Source organism: Rhododendron vialii, chromosome 1a (genome assembly GCF_030253575.1).
Source record: "Rhododendron vialii isolate Sample 1 chromosome 1a, ASM3025357v1".
Classification (NCBI taxonomy): Eukaryota; Viridiplantae; Streptophyta; class Magnoliopsida; order Ericales; family Ericaceae; genus Rhododendron; species Rhododendron vialii.
In genome coordinates, this window is record NC_080557.1 from 7,314,260 (window position 1) to 7,329,017 (window position 14,758).

At 37.5% G+C, this 14,758-nt stretch overlaps 3 protein-coding genes across 3 annotated transcripts; all 3 read left to right on the forward strand.

The window, feature by feature from the left end:
• The first annotated feature begins 1,302 nt into the window (after nucleotides 1-1,302).
• On the forward strand, nucleotides 1,303-3,024 carry LOC131327222 (receptor-like protein 9DC3). Its single transcript, XM_058360270.1, has one exon. It carries the CDS (start codon nucleotides 1,303-1,305, stop codon nucleotides 3,022-3,024), a length of 1,722 nt encoding a protein of 573 aa, XP_058216253.1.
• A 1,497-nt stretch (nucleotides 3,025-4,521) lies between these two features.
• Nucleotides 4,522-5,317, forward strand: LOC131327231 (receptor-like protein 9DC3). Its single transcript, XM_058360279.1, has 2 exons — nucleotides 4,522-4,920; nucleotides 4,964-5,317. The coding sequence occupies exons 1-2, from the start codon at nucleotides 4,522-4,524 to the stop codon at nucleotides 5,315-5,317; spliced, it is 753 nt and encodes a 250-aa protein (XP_058216262.1).
• Nucleotides 5,318-5,920: 603 nt separating this feature from the next.
• On the forward strand, nucleotides 5,921-14,472 carry LOC131327236 (receptor-like protein 9DC3). The gene is made up of 8 exons (XM_058360293.1): nucleotides 5,921-6,164; nucleotides 6,332-7,129; nucleotides 7,211-8,194; nucleotides 8,302-8,701; nucleotides 8,785-8,838; nucleotides 13,466-13,595; nucleotides 13,741-13,836; nucleotides 14,353-14,472. The coding sequence occupies exons 1-8, from the start codon at nucleotides 5,921-5,923 to the stop codon at nucleotides 14,470-14,472; spliced, it is 2,826 nt and encodes a 941-aa protein (XP_058216276.1).
• The last annotated feature ends 286 nt before the right edge of the window (nucleotides 14,473-14,758 follow it).

The following is a 14,758-nucleotide window of genomic DNA, read 5'->3' on the forward strand; positions in this document are numbered from 1 at the left end:
ATAACATACAAAATCATGGATTAGTGATTTTCCACTTGCCAAAGTATGGATTAGTGATTTTCCACTTGCCCCCCTTCGTGACATAGCTCATAAGGTTAAGGCTTAGCGATTACCCCGGGGAGAGAGAGAGAGAGAGAGAGAGAGAGAGAGAGAGAGAGAGAGAGAGAGAGTATTCCAAGAAAGTACGTCTGGAGACTAGAGTCTTTGCACATACATTTTGGATCAAAGTCTTGCATGCCCTAAGTCATTTGAATTATATGAAGGGCTTATCATTGACCAAGACAAATTGGAACAACCATCCAACGACCAAGACTTAGCATTTAAGTTTGGTGACTCAAAATCCGAGTCCGTGGGCCAAATGACTCCAATTGGTCTTCAATTAAGCGAGTACTACAGTTTTGTTTTGGGAATTTTTTTTAACGAGCACTAATTGCCCGTTAGACAAACGAGATTCAACTCGGTCCTTCTAAAAGACAACTTCAAACCTTATGTCTCCCAAAATAACTTCCGAAGGACTCAAAGCAATATTTGATATAGTTACAAACAGGGACAGATTTTATAAAATTGGAGTATTAATTTTCTGAAATAGTTCAATTATACCCAATAAATTTTTGGTACTGTTCCAATAAAATTACTCTAAATTTTCATTATGAGGACATTTGTCTGATCTATTTCTTCGAGTGCTAAATTTTCACATCATTTTTTTGTGCCAACACAATGCTTTCTTCTAATTTAAGATGAAATTACAAATATACTCATCAATTTGTTATTTTACCAAATAAAATTATTAATTAAGGAACTATAAACGCACGATTTAAATTTACTAATTTGTGTGCCTCCACTAAGGCAAATTTCCGAATCTGTCCCTAGTTATAAATAGGGAATTAATATTCGCGCTCCATTTTTTGATATTCACACTCTGTTTTTTGTTTTTTAGTGTTGGAAGGGTACGTATATTTTTGCTAAAAGACAAAAAAAAAGTGTGGATATAAAAAAAAAGGAGTGTAAACATCAATTCCCTTACGAATAAGGGTGTACGTTAAACTCCAAAATAGCTGCGTACTTTTTTTTCGTTAGTTACGCAATTTTTGTGTGTTCTTTATGCATTCTTTTGGTCAGCGAACAATTTTTAGTTGGTAGCAATTTTATTTTCCATGGAACAACGTCCCCAACAATCAAGAGTGTTCGTGGAAAATAGCACCTATGTTTTTTTATTTGAATTTCCAACGGACGTCTATAAAACATTTCGAGTAATTCCCCTCGGTTGGTATATCTTTCTTTTTCCTGCATTCAAGAGGAAAGATGGGCCTTCAACAAGTATGGCTTTCCTACAATCAACTATTTAACCTCTTCTTCTTCTTTCTCTTCCTTTGCCAAATCACTTGTTTGCATGCCCAACTATGCACTCAAGAACAGAACTCTGCGCTGTTGCAACTGAAAGGAAGCTTTTCCTTGGATAAATCTGCATCTTGGTATTGTAATATCAATGGAAGCACTTCTTTTCCAAAGATGGAGTCTTGGAAAAAGGGTTCTGATTGTTGTTCGTGGGTTGGGGTCGATTGTGACAACAAGACGGGTCATGTAATTGGACTCGATCTCAGCTGCAGCTGGCTCAAAGGTACCATCCGCCCTAATAGCAGCCTCTTCCTCTCCTTTCCCCACCTTCGAAACCTCAACCTCGCTCATAATGACTTTTCCATGTCTCCCATCTCACCTGAATTCACTTGGTTCACCGAATTGAAGCACCTCAATCTCTCTGACTCTGGTTTTTCGGGCAAAGTCCCAATAGAATTCTCCTTCCTAAACAAACTGGTGTCACTTGATCTCTCTACAAATGATTATTTGAGATTGGAAGAAGGCGGATTTGAGTTACTCATTCAAAATTTATCCAAGCTAAGAGATCTTGATCTTGGGCATGTAAACATGTCTTCTTCAGTGGTTCCGAATTCCTTGCTCAATTGTACTGCTTTAAGAACCATCCGTCTCACATCCTCTGGTTTACATGCAAATTTCCCTAGCGGAATATTTCATTTACCTCATCTACGGGTGCTGGATATAGGGTTTAATAATGCTCTCACAGGTTATTTACCCGATTTCATGAATTTGAGTTATCCTCTCTCAATCTTAATTCTCTCACACACAGGTTTTTCTGGAGAATTGCCCAACTCGATTGCTAATCTGAAGTCATTGGAGGTATTGTCACTCTCTACTTGCCAATTTCATGGGTCCCTTCCTACTTCTCTCTGGAACCTTACACAAATCAGTGTTTTAGAGCTCCAATCCAACAATTTCAGCGGTATCCTCCCATCTTCAATTTCAAACCTTAGAAATATCTCTTACTTATACCTTTCAAACAATAATTTCACAGGTCCCTTCTTTTCATGGGATGCAAACTTGACAGAACTTTTCATCTTAGATGTGTCAAATAATAGTCTCACTGGTCCTCTTCCTTCACAAGTAATTGTACCTCCAAAGCTATGCTTTTTGAGCATCTGCCGAAACTTAATCAACGGTACAATCCCATCTTGGGTCTTCAAATTACCCGCACTCAAGTACTTAGATCTCAGCTATAACTTACTAATTGGTCATACACTTGAGTTTCTATCTGCATCCTTATGGATTATTGATTTGAGCAATAACAACCTACATGGTACGGTTCCAAATTCAACCTTTGAACTACGAAAGCTTACCCACCTGATTCTTTCTTCAAATAGCTTTTCCGGCACCATTCCTGAATCAAATAGATTGAACGAAAATCTCATTATGCTCGAACTACATAATAATAGCTTCTCTGGCACTATTCATGATTCATTTTCCATGAGAAGTCGCTTGAAAACTGTCAATCTTAATGACAATGGGTTTGAAGGCCCAATACCAAAGTCTTTGGTTAATTGTAAAAACCTTGAAGTGCTAGATCTCGGAAGAAACAAGTTAGTTGACAAATTTCCGCATTGGTTGGGAAATTTACCGAACTTGCAAGTCCTAATCTTGCGATCTATAACATATTCTATGGATCCATCCTGACTTCTGAGACCAAATTTCGCTTCCCCATGTTGCTAGTTCTTGATATGTGATAGGTGCGTAAATATGCATATTTACGCTTCCTAACTTAGGCTTGTTATGCCTGTTTAGCGCGCTATTTGGATTTTGATACTTGTTAATTGTGTTTCAGGACTCTCGGAGCCGATGGATAATATTTGCAGCTAAAGTACAAAGTTCAATTTTATTTGGTGCAGAAGCATAACCAGTGAACAAATTAATTCCAAACGATTGTTCCGAGCTCTGATCGGGAATTAAGAATAAATGGTTTGGTTTGAGCATGACTAAAGCTTTGCAACACATGACCAGTGCCATCCACGTAATTGACTCTGACTCTGCTATGGCAATCCATTGGCTGATGATTTGGTATAGGAAATCACATTGTATTTGCAGAAAAGGAAGTTGGACTTGTGGGTCCAATAGGAAAAAATGGCACACGTGTATTGTCTTTTTTACAGTGGGCCAAGAGAAAAATAGTAAAAAATGCTTTTCAACTTTTTACACAGGATAACTATTATATAGAGTATAAAAGGAGGAGGGGTTTTGTTGTTTAGGGTATCTTTCTGGACACCGAAAAATAGAAAAGAACGGAAGCTGCTGCTGCCACCGTCAGAGGATTTCTTCCCACAGTACAAAACAGAAAAAAAGCCGAGACCGGCAGAGATCAAGAGGAGCGGGGGTTACAGTTCTTCGGTTTGAATATTATTTAAGTTCTTTCGAGTTTTTTTTTTTTTCCTTTAAGTTATTTAAAGTTTTATTCAGATCTTTACATTCCGGTAATTCGTATTGATTTCTGTTCTTTATTAAAGTTGTTCGACGGTATTCAATTAGTTGTTCTCTTTTGTTTATTTATTTATTTATTTTATCTCGTTTAAAAAACATGATTAATTCTAGAGTTTTATTCTTTTTGTTTTTAATGATTAGTGAGTAGTCGTACAGGTAGAGTTGTGGGGTGATTAGCACGCCGTGACCAGTCTGGGCACTGCTCTTATTTTTAAAATAAAATAAACAATTTTAGTTTGGAAAAATACTTTCCGTAGACAAACCTGGGCATTGTCGGAGCCCATGTGTACGGGAAATGGGGGTCCAAAACCCATTCTTCGCTGCGCATGGGTATACGGCGACCCTAAGGTTTTGCATCTTGCGGGTTATCTTTTCAATCCAAAATTGAATGTTTTTAAGAACACCAAACAGAGCAGGTTAATCCGGATTGGTTACAAGTGCTAAGAACCCTTCGACTGTACCTCCTTTTAATTTTCTAAAAAAAATATAATCAATTTCTTGTTTTAGTTAATCTCTCAATCAAAACGACAAGGGGTGGCTACCTAAGAGCTAATTTTAATTCTAATCCGAGTTCCACAGCACACACTTCACCGTCCTTAGTGGATTCGACTCCGGTCTTACCGGGTATTGTGCTATATCGGTCTCCGTCCTACGCTTGGGGCAACCCATTATTTTAGATCTAGGAATCGGTCAAGCAATATGGCGAACAATCATTTCACTGGTCCATTGCCCATGAAGTACTTCAGAAGTTTCAAAGCAATGATGAATGTGGATTTGCATTTTGATGATTTGTACATGCAAAATGATGGTCTTGTAAAACCTTATTATTATTCCGCGACTATAGTATTCAAAGGAATGCCCCTGGAATTCAAAAGAATAGTAAAAACTTTCACCATCATTGATTTATCAAGAAACAGATTCCAAGGGGAGATTCCTGGAATCATTAGTGGGCTAAATTCGATTCAAGGACTCAAGTTATCATACAACAGCCTTACAGGTCATATACCAAAGTCGCATGGTGATTTGACGATGCTTGAATGTCTAGACCTCTCGTCAAACAAGCTCACTAGGGAGATTCCTCAACATCTAGTGAACTTGGTATTTCTTTCGGTCCTAAACCTTTCGCATAATCAACTAACAGGAAGGATATATACCTAGCGGCAGGCAATTCGTTGTATTTGAAAATAATTCTTACATCAATAACTTGGCATTATGCGGACCTCCATTGTCAAATTCATGCAGTGATTCTGGCCCACCAGAACCACCGCCGTCGTTGTTCCAACAAGAAGAGGATTCTCAATTTGCAAGCGGACTCGATTGGGAAGTTATATTGCCCGGTTATGGATTTGGACTGGTATTTGGAGTTGTCATGGGATATCTTATGTTCTCATTTCGAAAACCTCAAAGGTTCGTGAAGATGATTGAAGGTGTAGGAAACAGAAGAGGGAAGAGGGTAGGAAGGAATGCTCAGAGACACGGAGGCAGAAGAAATTAGCCGATGCAATTGCCAGCTGTTGCATATTGTAAGTATTACAAATAGCTAGCTTTGAGCATTTCTGTGCGTACATGCATTTATTTCTGGCTTTTCTCTAGACTCTTCACATTTCTGTGCGTTCATGCATTTATCTATAGGTGCTCAATTTAATTATTTAATTTTTCATTATTCAAAAATCTGAATAAAAATTTAGATGATTGAATCAAGTACCTATAGGTAACGGATTCAGCTGATTTTTGGCAAGGACCCTTAAAAAAATGTTTTACATTTAATGAACGGCTCAAATCGTTTATGTGAGACCCGTGGTGGATTCCACAACAAAATCTATGCACAAATTGTCTGTGTGGACAGACTTATTGTTATAATAATGCCAAACTAGGCATATATGCCTCAATGTTAGCAGTTGAGACCATTGTTTTATGCTGAAAATACGAAAAAAGTATTATCTAGTAACCGATGGAATACTATCCACGTAATCATTAAGCGTGAAAAAAAGAAGCCATCTTATTTGATTTAGTTTGCAGCAGATGCCTCTAAAACATTTCGAGTACTTCTCCTCAATTGGAAAACCCGTCGCACGTTTTTTTGTGTTCAAGAGGAAAGATGGGCCTTCAACAAGTATGGCTTTCCTACAATCTACTATTTAACCTCTTCTTCTTCTTTCTCTTCCTTTGCCAAATCACTTGTTTGCATGCCCAACTATGCACTCAAGAACAGAACTCTGCGCTGTTGCAACTGAAAGGAAGCTTTTCCTTGGATAAATCTGCTTCTTTTCCAAAGATGGAGTCTTGGAAAAAGGGTTCTGATTGTTGTTCCTGGTATGGGGTCGAGTGTGACAGAGAGACGGGTCAAGTAATTGGACTCGACCTCAGCTGCAGCTGGCTTTAAGGCACCATCCATCCTAATAGCAGTCTCTTCCTCTCCTTTCCCCACCTCCAAAAGCTCAACCTCGCTCACAATGACTTTTCCAGGTCTCCCATCCCACCTGAATTCACTCGGTTCACCAAATTGAAGCACCTCAACGGCTCAACCTCTCTGAGTCTGCTTTTTCGGGCAAAGTCCCGCCTGGAGTCTCCTACCTAAACAAACTGGTGTCGCTTGATCTCTCTTACAATTTTCATTTGAGATTGGAAGAAGGCGGGTTCGAGTTACTCATTCAAAACTTATCCAAGTTAAGAGATCTTGATCTTAGCGGGATAAACATCTCTTCTTCAGTGTTTCCCAATTTCTTGCTCAATTTAACTTCTTTAAGAACCCTCGGTCTCAGAGAATCTGGTTTACATGGAGAAGTCCGGCCTAGAGTCTCCTACCTAAACAAACTGGTGTCGCTCGATCTCTCTTACAATTTTGATTTGAGATTGGAAGAAGGCGGGTTCGAGTTACTCATTCAAAATTTATCCAAGTTAAGAGATCTTGATCTTAGCGAGGTAAACATGTCTTCTTCGGTGGTTCCAAATTCCTTGCTCAATTTGACTTCTTTAAGAACCCTCGGTCTCAGAGGATCTGGTTTACATGGAGAAGTCCGGCCTAGAGTCTCCTACCTAAACAAACTGGTGTCGCTTGATCTCTCTTACAATTTTGATTTGAGATTGGAAGAAGACGGGTTCGAGTTACTCATTCAAAATTTATCCAAGTTAAGAGATCTCTCTCTTATAGGCGTAAACATGTCTTCTTCGGTGGTTCCAAATTCCATGCTCAATTTGACTTTTTTAAGAACCCTTCGTCTAGGAGAATCTGGTTTACATGGAGAATTCCCTAGCAGAGTATTCCACTTACCACATCTACATAACTTGGTAATATTGTATGAGGAGGGTCTCACGGGTCATATACCCGATTTCATCAATTCAACCTAGCCGCTCCAGAACTTAATTCTCTTAAACTTAGGAATTTCAGGAATATTGCCGGACTCAATTGCTAATCTGAAGTCCTTGAAGCAATTGGTCATCCGTCATTCCGAATTCCACGGATCCATTCCTACTTCTCTCTGGAGCCTTACACAAATCACTTATTTGGGCCTCTCATCCAACAATTTCCATGGTATCCTCCCATCTTCAATTTCAAACCTTACACAAATCACTTCTTTGGACCTCTCATCCAACAATTTCAGTGGTACAATCCCATCTTGGGTCTTCGAATTACCCGCACTCATGTACTTAGATCTCAGTTATAACAAACTGATTGGTCACACACTTGAGTTTCAATCCTCTTCGTTGAAGTTTATTGATTTGAGCAATAACGACCTAAATGGTACTGTTCCAAATTCAACCTTTGAACTCCAAAACCTTACCCATCTTATTCTTTCTTCAAATAGCTTTTCTGGCACCATTCCTAGATCAAATAGATTCAGTAAAAATCTCAATGTACTCGCTTTAAAGATGAATAACTTCTTTGGCACCATTCATGATTCATTTACAAGGAGAAATAGCTTGACAACTATCAATCTTTATGGCAATGGATTTGAAGGGCCAATACCGAAGTCTCTGATTAACAGTAGATACTTGGAAGTGCTAGATCTCGGAAGAAACAAGTTCTTCGATGAATTTCCGCATTGGTTGGGAAATTTACCGTACTTGCATGTCCTAATCTTGCAATCCAACAAATTTCATGGATCGATCGTGACTTCCACGACCAAATTTCCCTTCCCCATGTTGCGAGTTCTTGATATGGCGAACAATAATTTCACTGGTCCATTGCCCATAAAGTACTTCAAAAGTTTCAAAGCAATGATGAACGTGGATGAGCATTTTGATTTGGAGTACATGGGAACTGGTAGTTATTATGATTCTCTGACTATAGTAATCAAAGGATCGACCATTGATATGGAACAAATCCTTACAGTTTTTACAGCCGTGGATTTATCAAGCAACAAGTTCGATGGTGAGATTCCTGAGATTATCGGTCGGCTAAATTCAATTCGAGGACTGAACTTATCACACAATAGCCTCACAGGTCATATACCAAAGTCGCTTGGTAATTTGACAAAGCTGGAATGGTTGGACCTCTCATCAAACAAGCTCACTGGGGAGATACCTCGACAACTCACGAATTTAACTTTCTCGGAACGCTCAACCTTTCGCAGAATCGCCTAACGGGGCCTATACCACGAGGCAAACAATTCGATACATTTTCGAATGGTTCTTACATCAACAACTCGGCGTTATGCGGGCCTCCATTGTCGAATACGTGTGGCGATCCTAAGGCAGCACAGCCACCACCGTCGAGATTTGAAGAAGAAGATTCAGATCCACTGAGTGGAATTGGTTGGGAAGTCGTATTGCCAGGGTATGGATTTGGGCTGGTAGTTGGACTTGTCATGGGATATCTTATGTTCTCGTTCGGTAAACCTCACTGGCTTGTGAAGATGGTTGAAGGTGTTATTGTATGGTAAGTGTCCAAATCTCTTTCATATCTTGTGCCTACAAAAAAAAAAAAACAATGCTTTTGGTTGTAATTTGGCCTGTCTTTAGGTTCCTAATACCTAGGATTCGTAGGTTACGATACGAAAATTCCGTTGCAAATTAGTACGTATTATTTCTCTACTGTTTATTGCAAAGCACTGAACTATAAGTTGGAGCTGACGTGAGCCCCATGAGCATATATAGTTGACTGAGACACTTATCCCTGAAGTAGTTTGATGGTTTTACAAAACGGCCGTTACGTAACATAACGGGATTTTGACAGGCCGGACAGTTACGGCTACGAATAACGGTCTTGGATCAGAACTTATCAGTATTTATTGTCTCAAATTTTGACTTTTGATCCAATATAATCATACTTACAAAACTACTTCTAAAATTCAAATATTTGTAAGATATAGCTAAAAACATCCAATTTTCTCAAAAATAAGGTTAGAACATGTGTATCAATGGTTTTCTTTAATCATTTGCTAATGCTATAAAAAAATTCACGCTTGCGGTCTCCGATTCCCATTACAAATTGACCGATACTCCCGATACTCATTACCCGCGTTACACTGACCGCAACTGCGATTTAAAACGATGAGTTTCATACATTCCACTAGTTCTTATATCTGCAAGCTTTTGTTTCAACTTTTTCTTTTAAAAGAGATCGATTTTTGCAGATATTGTGGAGGAGGCATGAAGCTCTCGTCAGTCTCAGATATGAGGAGAAACTTTGGTTGTAGGAGGTGGATCTAATATATGGGAGATGGGAATAACTTCACTCTTAGGGTGTGATTCAGTGCATAACTACTTGCTTTCTTTACAAAGTTTCCTACTTATGAAATAAATGAATCTTTTTTATGCCCTTTCGGCCTTTCAATCTACAACTGAACTGCTCTCTAGTTTCAAAATAAATGGATTCAAACAATAAATATGCAACGTAAGTACACAAAGGCTAGATATCGTTCTAGCAGACGAAATTACTTGGTACATGTTGGGCGAAAAAACAACAAATAAATGGGGTAAAAAATAGACGGGCAAAGTGATCTTTTACACTTGCGTTGCGCTAGAAGGACAAAAAAGAGAAGGCCAGAAAAAACTAGCAAAAAAGTATTATTCGGAGATGCTATTTAGGATCAGAGTATCGCATGCCCAAGTCATTTGAATATCAAGGGCTTATCATGCATTGACGTCCAAGAAAAAGTGGCAGAACCATCCAATGACGACCAAGACTTAGCATTTAAGTCCATGGAACCCATGACTTCGATAGGTGAAGATTCAGCGAGTACTGTAGTTTTTGTTCTTCGGAATATTTTTCCTTTAATTGTTTTTAGTAGCCCGAAGGAATATTTTTCCTTTAATTGGTCTCAATAAAAGAAAATATAATAGGCATGGCGTGCTTACCCAATTGCCGATACAACAAACAAGACTGAAGTCTAGTCTTGTAAAAGAGGATGGTTCCATGCAACCACTTGGAATTGGGTGGTTGGCTATCCAAATGCAGGGATGTTGACTCCACTTGGAATTGGAATTGGATCGATCACCTACGCGAGTGGAGCAGTGTGCAGCTATCATCAACTGTACCCATCCCAAATTTAATACCAATTAATTCATGATCCACGACTACTAATATATCAGCACCGTGCTCTGCACACCCCCGTTCAGGGATCAAACGTAGGAAAATGCAAACATAGATGGTTGAATGAATTGTATTTCCTCAAACTTACTTAAAAGGTGTGAAAGATTGGAACAAAGTTATCTGAATTTTTTTTAACAAAATACATTTATGCATTGCTTCGAGTAGCTAGAGTACACTAAGATGATCATATATCAAGTTTTTGTTAAAGTCCGGTTATCGGTCTATTTATGCATTTATTGTCGAAAATTTTCAAAATAATAAATGAATTTTGGTTCAGGTTTTTTTGAAAGGATATTGATTTTTTGTGAAAGGTATCAACATTTTTCACATGAGTTGTTGCTTTATGTGAATAATTATAATACACATTAAATTGGGATACATTTATTTAGAAGAGATGTGATTTTAGGAAGTGATCTGAAATATAAGGGTTTCTACAGGAGGCATGACCCTTCCCAATTAAATTAACATCTACTAGAGACACGAGTCTTCAAAGAAGGATGCATACAAAAAGGCATGATGTTTCTTAATTACTTGTCTTCACAAGATATGACCCTTACTAATTAGTGTCTTGAACAAACATTACCATTCCTAACGGGTGTTTACTAAAGACATGCCTATATAAGTCTATAAACGTACCCCTTGTAAAGTCATTCGATTTACAATTAAAATTTCATGAGAAAGGAACCCGGGGAGGTCTGTGCGGCATGGTACTATGCACATCCGGACCGTTGTTCTTGACAATCAATGATCCGAATTGCTTGGTGTTGTGCTTAATCTTAACTGTCCAAGTGTTTAGCAATTCAGACCATTCATTTTCGAGGTCAACGGATCGGATGTGCACCCTTGCACAACACCATCTCCCAGTTCATTGAATTGCTTTCTCGCTCGCTCCGCACACTCTCTTACTAGTATCTTAGGCTTACTTATATTCTATTATTCTAGAAATAGAATATTAGTGCTACATTTTGATTAGTGGATATATACTTTGTCTGTCGTTGTTTGTTCAAATGCAGATAAAAATAAGGGAAAATTTCAAAAAAACCCCTGAACTTTCTGACAATTCGCAAAAAAACACCTGAACTTTCACTATTAACAAAAAAACACCTGAACTTTCTGACAACTAGCAAAAAAACACCTGAACTTTCACTATTAACAAAAAAACACCTGAACTTAGCATTCCGTAAACAATTAGACCCCCGCCGTCCAATTCCGTTAGTTTGTAATGGATGGAGCTAACGGAAGGCGTTAACTCTTTTTTTTTTACTTTTTACATTAAAAAATTACTTTTAACATTAAAAAATTACTTTTAACTCTTTCTTTTTTTATTGGTAAATAAATATGCAATAAAGTTCTTTTTTTTTTCTTACTATTTATCAAAAATTACTTTAACTCTATTTTTTACTATTTACAAAAATAACCTTAACCACCATCTTTTTTGTTACTTTCAAATTTTACCTTTCCCCTTCTCTCTCTCTCTCTCTCCCTCTTTTTTTTTTTAGAACTTTAACCCCACTCCACCAATCAACTGCCAAAACTCTAGCTCTAATTTCAGAAATTCAAAATTGCTTTTAACCTCCTTTTTTTCAGCATTCTTGTTTTTTATATTTTTTACTTCCAAAATTACTTTTAACTCTTTATTTTTAGTAGTAAATAAATATGAAATAAAGTTTTTTTCTTATTATTTATCAAGAATTACTTTAACTGTAATCTTTACTATTAATAATAATAACTTTAAGACCCATTTTTACTTTCAAATACTCTCTCTCTCCACTGATGAAAATCCTCCCTCCTCTTGTCTCCACCGATCAGTTTGGAGAAACCCAAAATTTATCTATCAGTTGGTTGTGGGGTTAAATTTGAAAGTAAAAAAAAAAAAAACGGGGCGGGGTGCGGGGAAGCAGGGGGTGTTAAAATAATTTTCGTAATAGTTAAAAAATGGGGGTGAATAATTTTTGAAAAAGAGAAAGGAAAAAAGAATTTTATTGCATATTTATTTATGACTAAAAAATGAATGAGTTAAAAGTAATTTTTGGAAGTAAAAGTAGTAAAAAAACGAAAAGGTTACAAAGAGGAGGTTAAAAGAACTTTTGAATTTCTGAAATTGTGGCTAAGGCTTAGGCGGTTGGTTGTGGGGTTAATTGGTGGTGTGGAGTCGATTCTAATAAGAAAAAAAGGGGGAGAGAGAGAGGGGGGAAAGGTAAAATTTGAAAATAAAAAATAGGGTTAAAGTAATTTTCGATAAATAATAATAAAAAAAGAACTTTATTGCATATTTATATACCAATAAAAAAAAAGAGTTAAAAGTAATTTTTTAGTGTAAAAAGTAAAAAAAAAAAAAGTTAACGCCTTCCGTTAGCTCCATCCGTTACAAACTAACGGAATTGGACGGCAGGGGTCTAATTGTTAACGGAATGCTAAGTTCAGGTGTTTTTTTGTTAATAGTGAAAGTTCAGGTGTTTTTTTGCGAGTTGTCAGAAAGTTCAGGTGTTTTTTTGTTAATAGTGAAAGTTCAGGTGTTTTTTTGCGAGTTGTCAGAAAGTTCAGGGGTTTTTTTGAAATTTTCCCTAAAAATAATCTCGAGTTCGGGCTTCATTGTTTCTTGAAAGCAGATTTGTTCTAACCTGGTACACACCATCTGGTGGAAGCAAATACTATCTTTAGGAAATCGTCTCACTAAAGCACCTCAAAGTTAGATTTTTGTGTTTCTAGATTAATTAATTATCTTGAGAAACGACGCCATCTTACAACTTAAGAAGACCGGATTTTCCAGCACTTACGCATCCTAATTAATTAGCTAAATTTTTGCTTAGTTATCTGTCTTTTTCCTATTGACGCGTCCAACACTCGGCTGCTAAAACTCAACAAAAGCCCAACTTAAAATGTTGTCTTGTGAAGCAGAGCGAGACTGAAGATTTGATTTTGGAAGTGGTGAAATTAATTACTAGAAGAAATCAACCACTAATCACAAAGTTTCTATATTTGATACACGAAAAGGTACAAAAATTCTAAGTTTAATCATCCATGAAACCCATTAAAAAAATGCATATATTTTAAGGTTAATCCGCCATTGAAATTGTTCAGTGGTACAATTTCTTCTTGTGTACTCAGTTCGTCGGCTATTATGTTACAACAGCCTTACAGGTCATATAACATAGCTATTAGGAAATTTGACAAAGCTCTAATCATTGGACCTCTCATGAAACAAGGCACACAAGGGAGATCCCTCGACAGGTCACAAGTTTCACATCTCTTGCAATCCTAAACCTTTCGCGTGATCAACTGAATGGACGGATACCTCGAGGCAAGTAATTTGATACATTTTCAAATAATTCTTACGTCAACAACTCGGCATTACGTGGATCTCCATTGTGGAATGCATGCAGCAATTTGGGCGCAACCAGAACCACTACCCTCGATGTTACAACAAGAATATGATTCACAATCTTCAAGTGGATTTGGTTGGGAAGTTATATTGCCCGGTTATGGATTTGTGTTGTGTCATGCCCGTGCCTAGATGGACCTTGTAAATGTACAAATAAAAAATTCAAACAAAAATAGTCAATCTTTTTTTTTTTTAAAGTTGATCGAAACAAAGAATTGTCAAATTGCTAGTAATAAATATGAAATAGCCCCTATTTCATTCATCTCGTCTTAGTCTTGCACTTATGTTCTCTCATTTCCTGTTGAATCCATTTGTACGTGATACTAAAGAAGTAAAAGAATCGATATCCAAGTTACTGAATTGATTATACAAAGAACAAAATCATTTTTGTGTAATCCAATTTAATATATCAATCTGATTTATTCTTAAATAGAAATGATATATCCGTACGTACTTATGTTGTGCATGTAACATGCTCGTGCTTTATCATGCCCGTGTTGCGTGTCCCAGAATGACAGCCCAGCTTTGCCACTTAAGTTTCCATGCCATATCGTGCTAGTCCATACCGTGTTGTACCTACTTCTAAGCTTGTCATACCTGTGCTGTGTGGCAGTGCATGTGCTGCTCTAGCCCAATTTACACTTCGAGAGATGGAAAAGGAATGGGGAAATATTTTCAAGTACCTCTTTTCATGTGCGGTGCATATGCTGTGAGACTGAAGTGTGATCTTTAGCAGTCCATCAACCTTTTAAGAGTCAAGTCTGTTGGAAAAATTGGCTGCTGCAATTCTGAACTGTTGGCGAAACCTCCACAAATGCTGAAATACACTTCGAGTCACGACTATGTCGCTTTCCTAAAGACAGTATTTGCCCCCACCAAAACCGGTATGCAAAGGGTTACAGCAAACCTGCCTTCAAGATAAATCGAAGCCCGAACTTGAAGTTCTTTCCGTTTTCATTTGCACTAACGAAACGGACAGAATATCTGCTTGAACGAATACAAGAACCGAGAACCACTGT